Raw genomic sequence first — 11,536 nt, 5'->3', positions numbered from 1 at the left:
GGCTAGGCATGGGTATATAAATCAATGTGGAAAGCTGGGTTGGTCTGGGTGCGGGCAGGTTAGGGTCAGCATGGGCCAAAAAATGTTTCAGAAGATGAAGTGGAGATACTGGGGTCCCCACCTACCATACACAAACACCATACTCACTCCATGGTGCAAGGCGGGATACACAGAGGCCGAGCATAGACCTTTAACTGTGTCCTCGACCCATGTTAGTACTAGACTCTTAAAATGGCACTGCCACTTAGTGACACATCTCACCCTCCTTTTGTGTTAGGCAATAGGCTTATGGCACACCAGATGTTTATGGCACATGTCCATTTGATATGGGGGGGGGTCCATCTGTCTGACCACTGCTCTTGGCAGAAAAATGACAGCGGCAGTTGGAAAGAAAGGGTGCTCTGTAAACAGTCATCTTATCTACATTATTTTAGCAGCAATGTTCTAAGCCACTAAAATTAGAAAAAAAAAATTAAAACATTAAGGGGGTTATTTATTGAAATCCCATTTTCCGAGTTTTTAAGTAAAACAAAGTTCAACCAAACTAGAATCCAAGATTTGACCCTATTTATCATTGAAAAAACTCGATAAAACCAGCTTAGAAAAAAACTATTTTTGTGGAAAAATTTTTATACCCGAATGCTCAGATTTTTCGTGAAATCGCTCAAAACCCCTGATTTTTTTTGGACTTTTGGCCGAACCTCAGCTCAGTATTTTCAGATTCTGACTTTAACCTGCCTCGGGGTATAATAATTCACAAAAAATGCAAGTTGTTTTTTCCCATTAAAAATTTGGATTTTATAGTAAAAAGAAAAATCCAGAATTTTTCAAGTTTTTGGCATTCGGACCTTAATAAATAACCCCATACGTTTCCTCACATATTCTAAGCCACAACAACGGTTATACCCCTTTAAAAAAATCCACACACTCTCATTGAGATAATAGGGCATTTACATGTAAACACTTAAGACACAAGGATCTCATTGGGCGCTCCCCCCTGCCCACTGGAGAACTACAACTCCCAGTGCTGTTGGGTGTAGCAATTCAGCAACAGTTGTGGGCTACTTTAGGAAAAAAGGTTTTTTAAACCTAAAAACAATATATAGAACATCACACAAAAGACCGACATTCATAAAAGAAGTGCAATCCAGGTGGTGCCACCTGTCAAAACCAATGATAAAGGTTATAAATACAAAGTGCTTTACTTTAGACATGAATTAAGGGGCCAGAGGCAATCGGCCTGGACTGATACACCATCAAAGAAATTCTAGAGAAGGATTTTCCAACAGCTCTTTAACGCCTATTAAACTACATCTCCCAAGGGATGCTGGGAATTGTCTAACAACAACTATGCAAACGAATGGCACAATCATTATCATTTTACATATTCATTGTGTGGCTTGCACATAGGTTCCACTCTGTCTCCAATCAATGCTCGTGCAACCCCTGTAGGCACAAGGGAATTCCTAGCTGCAATGGTGGCAAGTACCATATGGGCATTGGTGCTGGGTGCCCTCTCACTAGCGACAAACTTGGCACAGAATGCAATAACAAAGGTTTTATAAACCCTTGTGTAAAGGTGGCCAGATACGCACCGATATTATTGTCCGAAACAAATTTTCATTTGATATTCGGTGCGTGTGGTGGGAGACGAGCCAACCAATATCGGGAGAAGACTAGGATATTGATTGGCTCATTGATCGGGCTGGCTGGAAAATTTTGATTGGGCGCCTTTGAAGGCACCGGAACATTGCCCGTTGTTAGTGCTCAATCGTCAGCTCTACAAGTGTGTATTGAAAGGAACGATCTTTGTTGGAAACATCTTTTCCAGGAAAGATCAGAATTGTAACGTCTATGGCCACCTTAGCTTGGGGCTGGTAGCAGTTGGATGCTTGCGAGTAAGTTAGTAAATTACAAGCATTGCATTTCATGGGGATTCTAGGGATTATGAAGAACCGAATCTATAATTTTTGTATGTTCGACCAAATACAAAACACCAAACCCAAATATAGCATAACTGATATTCAGATTTGAGGCAAAAAAAAATTTGGAACAACAATTTGTGGTGTGCAGCTGTAAAAATGACAAGATTTTAAAGGGGCAGATTTAGCAAAATTCAACTTTTCAGTTTCTTCCGACTTCCAAACTGCTCTCGGAAACTCACATTCAAGAATAGCTTGAGTTTCAAAAATACAACTTCCATTCATTTCCATGTGAACTCTCACCAGCTTTTTAACGGGCCAAAGTTTTTATATCTGAATTCAAGTGAGCTTTTTTTGTGTGTTTTAAATTTCACAAAAAGCAATGTCCAGATTTTTGCTGCAGAAAAAAAATGGAATCGGTGTACAAAAATTTGAATGTCAAACAAAGGGTTTGGCTGAACAAGTAAAAAAACAATTCAAGTATTTGGCCAAATCCTGAATGAATTATGGATTTGGGGGCAGATTTATTAAGGTTTTTAATTAGATTTTTTTTTTTTGGGTCAAAACTCATTTTCCCTGGAAACAGTTCCAATTCGAATATTCGCCACCTAAAACCTGATGAGTTCATGTGGAAGTCATTGGAAGAGGTCCCTTGAACTATTTGAAGATTTTCGGGTCGTTCCTATTCGATCGAATATTAGAAAAGATAGCGGTGCCAAGCTCTACAGGGAGTACTGCCAGCCCGGCGGAAAAGAGTTGGCTATTTAGTTGGAGAGAACACCAGGGGTAAAATCTGTTGCCAGTCTCGGCACAACTGTAGCTGGTTGTTCTAACATAAATGAAAATCACATCCAGCCTCACCCAATCGTCTGTTGCGACGGTGCCTTGTTTGGTGCAAATGGTTTATGTCACAAAGTGCCAAAGGAACGAGACCCGTCGGGTTAAGACGAATGTTCGAGGGGAGAAGTGATTCAACTGGATGGCCCCACAAGGAAGCCAATATAAATCAGTACAGTAGGGGGGTTTCGCTTCTTTTACACAAATAACATATACATACAGTCATATGAAAAAGTTTGGGAACTCCTCTTAATTCTTTGGAGTTTTGTTTATCATTGGCTGAGCTTTCAAAGTAGCAACTTTTACTATATAACATGCCGTATGGAAACAGTAGTACTTCAGCAGTGACATAAAGTTCATTGGATTAACAGAAAATATGCAATATGCATCAAAACAAAATTAGACAGGTGCATAAATGTAGGCACCCAACAGAGATATTACATAAATACTTAGTTGAGCCTCCTTTTACAAATGTAACAGCCTCTAGACGCCTCCTCTAGCCTTTAATGAGTGTCTGGATTCTGGATGGCGGTGTTTTTGACCGTTCGTCCATACAAAATCTCTCCAGTTCAGTTAAATTTGATGGCTGCCAAGCATAGAAAGCCTGCTTCAAATCATCCCACAGATTTTCGATGATATTCAAGGGGGACTGTGACGGCCATTCCAGAATATCGTACTTCTCCCTCTGCATGTACAGATACACCATCTGCAGCAAGATGTTCTTGCAGGTCTTTGGATGTGATCTTTGGGTTGTCTGAATCCATTCTCACAATCTTCAGCATATACAGCTCTTGTATTTTTCTTGGCCTGCCAGACCTGGGTTTTACAGCAACTGTGCCTGTGGCCTTCCATTTCCTGATTACATTCCTTACAGTTGAAATTGACAGTTTAAACCTCTGAGATAGCTTTTTGTAGCCTTCCCCTAAAACATGATATGGAACAATCTGTGTTTTGTTTTGAGAGTTGCTTTGAGGATCCCATGCTGTCACTCTTCAGAGGAGAGTCAAACCGAAGCACAACTTGCAATTGGGCACCTTCAATACCTTTTCTCATGATTGGACACACCTGCCTATGAAATTCAAGGTCTAACGAGCTAATCCAACCAATTTGGTGTTGCCAGGAATCAGTATTGAGCAGTTACATGCATTCAAATTAGCAAAATTACAAGGGTACCCACATTTTTGCACAGCCAGTTTTTCAAATTTCATTTAATTACATATCACTGAATACTGCTTCACTAAAATTCTTTGTTCAGAAAACACCCCAGTACACATGTTCCTGGGAAATGAAAGACATACCACTGTTATCTTTTTTATTGAAAGTGGAGTAAATTATTATGCAGGCTGAGAGGGGTTCCCAAACCTTTTCATATGACTGCATGTAGCTGAGCGGCAGTGCCATACTGCAAGCCACAACATATTTATGGAACATATCTCAGCCAAGGGGAGCTCCAAAAAGCAAATATGCAGTAAAGGAATATTTCAGGAATAGCAGTTGCAGACCCCTAGTATTTCTAGTGTACCTCTCCCAGCATCCTCAGAGAGACAAAGTTCAGAAACACAAGGAAGCGGTAAAGGTGGCCATACACTTTAAGATCTGCTCTTTGGCGAGGTCGCCAAACAAGCGTATCTTTCCTCAATATGCCCACTAACGGCAGGGCGATATCGGGTTAATCTGAACGTTCAGCCCTAGGGCCGAACAATTGGATTACAACGAAGAAAATGGTCACTGACGGGTCGTAGGACAGCATCAACTAGCCTATGCGGGCCTCGATCGCAGGAAAAATCGAACCTGCCCGATTGATATCAGACTGATTTTTGGTCTGGTATCGATCAGAGGGACCCGTCGGAAGCCCCCACACACAGGCAGATAAGCTGCCAAATCAGTCAAAAGGACCGATACCAGCATCTTTAATCTGCCCGTCTATGGCCACCTTAACTGTCCTGGCTTGGGAGTGAATTCAGTGCTATACACACAAAAAACATTTGTACATACTTTAGCTTATCCAGAAACCCAAACCAGTCACGTAACTAGTAGTTCCCAGGCCTGGGTTCAATTTTTATGCCAGATTTGTTTCGGATCGATTGTCCGGCGGGCCCTGATGGGGCTACAAAGCCATTTACTTTCAACCCAAAGGTTCAGTTAGCAATAGGCACCGCTTCCAAAAAAAGGGGTTGGAAATGCTTATTGGCTTCTTTTTAAATCTGTTCTGCAATGTTGAGTTGATTCAATGATATTATAATAAAGGCTATTCTCTAACTGGAATGGAGTCACAAATTATGTTCTTTTGACTGCAAAGAATAGTTTCACATCTAATAGGGACGTACTGCATGCTCAGTTTTACGATTGGGATACCAAATCCACCACAAAAGATTCAACCAGATTCGTACCCTAATTTGTATATGCGAATTAACAAAATAAGAGTAATTGTCACTTGGTTCGGATTTGGTTCAGCTAGGCACTCCGATCTGGTAAAAACCCAGCCTTAAGGCTTGGATTCGGTCCAGCCCACTGCACACTGAGTATGTGCACTGACACCCAAATGATGGCTTTACAAACTCCAACATGGGGCTGCTGGTGATGATTTTGAAGGCCTGGGTGATTACTGTTATGGGCCTGCTGAACCTCAGGAAGTTAAAAATAGAGCTATAAATGATAAGAGGTCGATAAGCATTTTCAGTTCCAAAAAAAGCAGTTGACAATATAACAAACACCATTTACAAAAACAAAACGGAAACAAATGTAACAAAACAAAATATTCAAGTAAGTGCTAACTATTTCAGCTTATTATCTCGTAACAAAAAAAAAATCTATTAAATATACCATTTGTAAAATATTCTACTGCAACGATCAATAGGACTACGGCGGAGCACTGCACGACAGCAATTGTTTTTTGTCAAAGGCCGAAACAAATGGGAGAGATCATCATCTGACCGAAAATAAGGAGGGGAAAAAGCACCAAACACTGAGAAATAAATTGCGCTTTTCCTGGACGGGAAGAGACTGTCGTACTCACTGTTATTGACTCCTACCACTTCTGGTTTGGTCACTCAGTGAGCATTACAAACCTGGGTTATACGCAAGGAGGTTTATGTACACGAACGAGGCTTGTGCTTGACTGTACAGAATATTCCGCCATTGAAGTGTTGTCTTGCTAAAACATGATGCTGCTTGTCAGATTGGGGTCCCTCATGTTGTGATGGGCAGTATAGACCCCAAAATACATATTTTCACTTCCACATACCCACCACAAATCAGTCAAATACATATTTAAAAAAAATAAAAGGTGCACAAGAGATTGTCGCCTTGTCAATGCATTGTGCACTGACTCGAAGCCCCAAAGCCTTTCCGAAACATGGCAACCAGATTTTTCTTAGTTAAAAAATACAATTTCTGTCACTCTGAAGATCAATCTTGTACAGATGAGGCGTCCAATCAGCTTTCTGCTTTTAAGTGCTGGGTAAGATGATGATGATATCTGTAAACACAACTGTGCTTTCCACCAAGAGGAAAGGGAATGTATTGAGGTTCAAAGTGTTTTTTTATATAAAGTCTCCCAAAGAAAAGGCTTTGAATTCCAACCAAATCACTACCAAACAAGAACATGTATTCCAGTTTTAAGTGCCACATGTTTCAGACTTGTTACTTTACATGAATGTTCTCTTGGCCAAGGCTGAATTATGGTTGGGATATGCCAATAACAAGCACTCACATATATTACTAATAATCCTTTCACACTAAATTCTGCTTTATTGCTGTTTCTTTAAGAAAAATGTAGTTTAGTGTTTGTATATGCAAACATCTTGGAGTTGACCAAACACGCCAGAATTTTGACATTGACACACAGGTGTGCACAAATGTGTCTAGCTTTCGATCGGTGCCAGTGGCTCCCCTTTTGAAGCATGATATGATTTAGAACAAGATGTCACGTGTCGATGAAAGCTGTCCCGCCACATAAAGCGTTTGCCACAGATATTGCACTCGTATGGCTTGATCCCTGTGTGGATCTTCATGTGACCTACTAAGTGGTGCTTCATCTTAAACTTCTTGCCGCAGACGCCACATCCGTAAGGGCGCAGACCAAGGTGCATACTCATGTGCCTATCCCTCTGGCTTTTGTGTGTAAAACTTTTGCCGCACTGGCATGGGTACAGTTTGTACACCACAGCGGTGAAACCAGATGAAGAGGTTTCTTCTTTAATCCCAGCTGCTACCTCGATTCCTTCCCCGTAGGGAGCTGAGGAGTTTTCCACTCCATGTGCATCTAGGTGATCCTCTCTATCTGCAGAAAACTCTTCCATGGAAGCACCATAAAAATCGACTTGATCATTGAAACGTGTCGTGTTGCCATGACCATCTAGTTCACCTGCCTTTTTGCTGCAAAGGTCAAAAGTATTGCCAATGCCAGAAGACTGGATTGGTGGTTCCATAGGGCCAGCACTGATGGACTCTGAAACATGGTCTTCAAATGGAGGATGCGCTTCCATGCCTTCACAATCCTGCTCAAACCTCTCTGGTTTGACATGGATCCATCTCTTGTGGGACATGATGCTCGGTTTCATGTAGAGTGGGCGACTGTAGTGATATTCAGCGATGTCGCTGGCAACTTCTTCCCCATCTTGACTGGTCATCTCCGTACTGAGCTGGTCATGTTCCGTCGAAGAGTTGCTCGGTAGGTACTCATGTTCAGTGAGTTGGGAAGACAGCTCATCGTCTTTAGGACTTTCTTCCTCATTTTCAACATCTCGTATCTCTTCGCCCTTTCGAAATTCTACCTGCCCCGCTGTTCCAAGTTCAAAGCCTTCGCTCAGACTATTGTAGTTGCTGCTACTTGGAGACTGGTGGTCACTGCTGGCGTTGGTTTTCTGACACAACAGAGTAGGGTTTCCTTCTAAAAGTTCTGTACACTTGTCCACGACATGCCACATCTGAAGAAAGCTTGCTGCTGTCAGATAACTGACAATCTCATGAGCTGGAAGTGAGAGTCTTCCAGTGTATGAGGACAAAAGTATGTTTTCAAATACTCTGGGATTCATGACGTCAGGCAGAACCACGCGCCTGCTGTTTTTCAGTAGCACCTGGTCACAGAAGTAGGGAGAACTTGCCGCCAACACGGCTTTATGAGCTCGGAAAAGATGGCCTTGTACTACGACTGAGATGTCACATAACTGACCGAGCTGACGCTGCTGATTTAGTTTCTGCAAAATGGTGCTGGAGAAGTCTGGGAACTCCACACGGAAAGCACTAGATCCAGCCTCCATTTCATTCCACTTGTTTTAAATTCCTGGAGCAAAAAAAGGGGAGCAAAATCAGTGTTTTCTGTCATACAGAAGAGCTTCAGAGTGTTACTACTTTCATTCAACTGAGATGCCCAACCTGCGGCTTTCAGTTGTTGCCTCACTATAACTATCAGCAGCCTCTAAATGAAAAGCAGATAAAAGCGAGAGGTTCAGAGATCAGTCAGGTATCTACTCTTAATATGAGGACCACATCAGCACAGGGAAACCCCTATTATGTGCTGATGGTAGGACAATTCTGCTCAATTTGAGGCCTGATCTTTTTTTATGGCCATCACAGGAGGGAAAAGATTCTCGTTTCTCTGGTGCTTTCCTACAGGCTCTTACCCCAGCCACCCACATCATGAATCACTGGCCAATGAAGCATACATTGATTACTCTAACTGCTCCTAGCATTCTCAGTCAGCCTAGGTGGAGAGTTGTAATATGAAGCTTACCTACTTATCAGGTATGTAGGTTGGACAAGGACTAGTTCATAGGGGGTCCTCAAACCTTCACATTTTCCATGGAAATCTTTATTCTTGGCACTGGCTTCTGCAAAATGCCAAACAGATGCACGTTATGGACAGGAATTTGCAGAGCCAGAAGCTGCAGCAATGAGGTATTTGATATGGGTGTGAATAGCTGTAAATGGCAGGAAAAACATGAACATGTTTGTTTGTGTAAAGGAATATTATATCAGTTGTCTTACAATGGAACTAAGTAAAACAACATGGCAGCTCCTCCCATATGTATAAATACAAATATACAGAGAAGGAATGTTCTGGTTACACAATAAGCTATATACCCTCATACTGTACTGTCTAAGGGAATCAATATGTCACCTCCTCCCATATGTATCAATACAAATATACAGAGAAGGAATGTTCTGGGCACACAATAAGCTATACCCTCATACTGTACTGTCTAAGGCAGGAGTGACAATACTTTACTAATGTGAGATCTACTTTTAATGACAATGTCCCATTATGATCTACATCCATAAAAAATTATTACCATTCTGTTCCATGGAAAATATTACTTAAATATTGATTTATGAGAAAATGTGTATTGCTATATTTAACAAATGACTATTTCTTATGTTACTGTAACATAATAAATATCTGAATGAAAAGCATGAAACAGGAGGGTGATTTAGACAAGCTGTTTGTTGACAGTGTCTTGAGATCTACTGATCACCAGATCTACCTTTTGGGCACCCCTGGTCTAAGGGAATCAATATGGCACCTCCCTCCCTGAGAATGAGGAATGAATGGATATTAGAAAGTTGTATCAGGAGCCAGAGGCAGCAGTTCAAAAAAGAGAAAGGGACAGACACAGTGACAGTTACACAGAACTATAAACCCAGTGAGAATGAGGAATAAATGGATATTGGGAAGTTGTATCAGGAGTCAGAGGCAGCAGTGCAAAAAAGAGAAAGGGACAGACACAATGACAGTTACACGGAACTATAAACCCAGTGACAATGAGGAATAAATGGATATTGGAAAGTTGTATCAGGAGTCAGAAGCAGCAGTGCAGAAAAAAGAAAGGGACAGACACAATGACAGCTACACAGAACTATAAACCCAGTGAGAATGAGGAATAAATGGATATTGGGAAGTTGTATCAGTAGTCAGAGGCAGCAGTGCAGAGAAGAGAATGAGGAATGAATGGATAATGGGAATCTGGCCAGAATTATATTTTATTACTAGACAGTTTAGGGGTGGAGTTCCCCTTTTATTAGATACTAGGCGAGACGAGAGAAAAGTATGATGCGGCACTGCAGACTCCAGACGTATTAGAACTACATCTCCCAGCATGTCCAGCTAATGGCAGAGACTTGAGAGGCAGCTGAGGCGAGAGAGAGGACAAGAAGACCCGCAGTCGGACGGGATAGCCCGTATGACACTTAACCTCCTAGTCCTGATACACCCACCTGTTCTCTCTGCCCCAGGTCCCAGGCATCGCAGCCCCTTATCGCTGTCTTCTGCCGGAAATGCTCTGATCCCTGTCAGGCCGCGACTAACAGGCACTTCCGCGTCTCGCCGCGTTCGATCCCGCCCATTCCGACTCATTCCTTCTCTCATTGGCTGTGAGGAAAAAGAGAGGCGAGCAGCACATGTGACGCCGTGGGAGTTATAGGCGTGTCTATGCTCATTTAGGTGGGGTATTGATAGGAATCGCTTGCGCTGCCCAGAGGCATTATGGGAGATGTAGTTCGGCTGGTTTATATGCTGCGCTGTGTCTGTATTGAGTACAAGGCGCGCATGAGCGATCCAATAAAGCTGTAGCTGGCTGCATGAACATGGGGGGGAAGGGGATGGTGGGAAATGTATTTCTCGCCTTCCTGCTCCTTACATAGCAGCTAATAACCCGTCCTACAGTAAGGCCTCCAGCTCTCAAGAGAGACTCCATAGTGACATTAAAGGGAAAGAGGACCTTTTTTTCTAAATAAGTGGGGCACAGCAGTTATGTCTATACCTCCCAACATTTTGGAAATAGAAAGTGGGATAAAAAATTTTTGGCAAATGTTTGGCCACGCCCATTTGGTGACCACCCCCCTAATTACCATGTTTATTTTACGAAATTTGGCAGATTGAACACATTCCTGTGGTTTTTGTGTTATTACAGAAGTTGAATTGCCCTTTACAAGTCAAAGTTTCCCCAAGAGACCTGCGTATCTTAAATAGTTACAATTGTTTCTTTGCTTATCTTAAATAGTTGCAATTGTTTTCATTGGTTATCTTAAATTGTTACAATTGTTTCTTTGCTTACCTTAAATGGTTACAAAAAGATCCAAGTGCACCTGCCACGTATTCTGGGCTCTCTGCCAAAAGCCAATTAAAGGAACAGTTCAGTGTAAAAAGAAAAACTGGGTAAATAGATAGGCTGTGCAAAATCAAAAATGTTTCTAATATACTGTAGTTAGTTAGCCAAAAATGTAATGTATAAAGGCTGGAGTGACTGGATGTCTAACATAACAGAACACTACTTCCTGCTTTTCAGCTCTCTAACTCTGAGCTAGTCAGCGACTTGAAGGGGGAACCAAGAGAGCTGAAAAGCAGGAAGTAGTGTTCTGTTATGTTAGACATCCAGTCACTCCAGCCTTTATCCATTACATTTTTGGCTAACTATATTGGAAACATTATTTATTTTGCACAGCCTATCTATTTACCTCAGTTTTATTGGACGAGCACCAGCCTGGGGGGTCTGACAGACACATCCTCTGTGCTCTTATAAGTGTGGGAACCTGTGGGTGTGCTGGTGGTGGTGGGGGGTAAATGACTATTTCCATCTTCTGTGTGTTATTATGGCTGTTAGAGGACCCCGGGTGTAGGATTGGGCTCCGCATCCAACTGCAAAGCCTCAGAATTTAGTTCCACCTGCAGCAGGAGTATCTGGCACAGGAGTCATTTTTTGTATTGTTAATACTCATAGAAATGATCCCCCCCCGCCAAAACTGTGGTCACTAACGAATAAAATGGTACAAATTTTCTG

At 41.9% G+C, this 11,536-nt stretch overlaps 1 protein-coding gene across 2 annotated transcripts; it reads right to left on the bottom strand.

Moving 5' to 3' along the window:
• Window positions 1-4,039: 4,039 nt before the first annotated feature.
• zbtb43.S (zinc finger and BTB domain containing 43 S homeolog) lies at window positions 4,040-10,130 on the bottom strand. 2 transcript variants are annotated; one of them, XM_018232556.2, is made up of 3 exons: window positions 9,975-10,130; window positions 8,494-8,590; window positions 4,040-8,043 (listed from the first exon to the last, which is right to left on the bottom strand). In XM_018232556.2, the coding sequence occupies exon 3, from the start codon at window positions 8,018-8,020 to the stop codon at window positions 6,623-6,625; it is 1,398 nt and encodes a 465-aa protein (XP_018088045.1). In that variant the 5' UTR covers window positions 8,021-8,043; window positions 8,494-8,590; window positions 9,975-10,130; the 3' UTR covers window positions 4,040-6,622. The 2 variants fall into 2 exon arrangements, with proteins under 2 accessions (XP_018088045.1, XP_018088046.1); XM_018232557.2 differs by having other exon boundaries at window positions 8,498-8,590.
• Between the last annotated feature and the right edge of the window lie 1,406 nt (window positions 10,131-11,536).

The sequence above is a fragment of the Xenopus laevis genome, chromosome 8S, assembly GCF_017654675.1.
Source record: "Xenopus laevis strain J_2021 chromosome 8S, Xenopus_laevis_v10.1, whole genome shotgun sequence".
NCBI classification, from domain to species: domain Eukaryota; kingdom Metazoa; phylum Chordata; class Amphibia; order Anura; family Pipidae; genus Xenopus; species Xenopus laevis.
Note: the sequence above shows the minus strand (reverse complement) of the source record. Positions and strands in the feature narration are given on the sequence as shown.

Bases quoted from the DNA above. Each gene is read 5' to 3' on its own strand.
- zbtb43.S (XM_018232556.2), bottom strand. From the start codon at position 8,020: ATGGAGGCTGGATCTAGTGCTTTCCGTGTGGAGTTCCCAGACTTCTCC.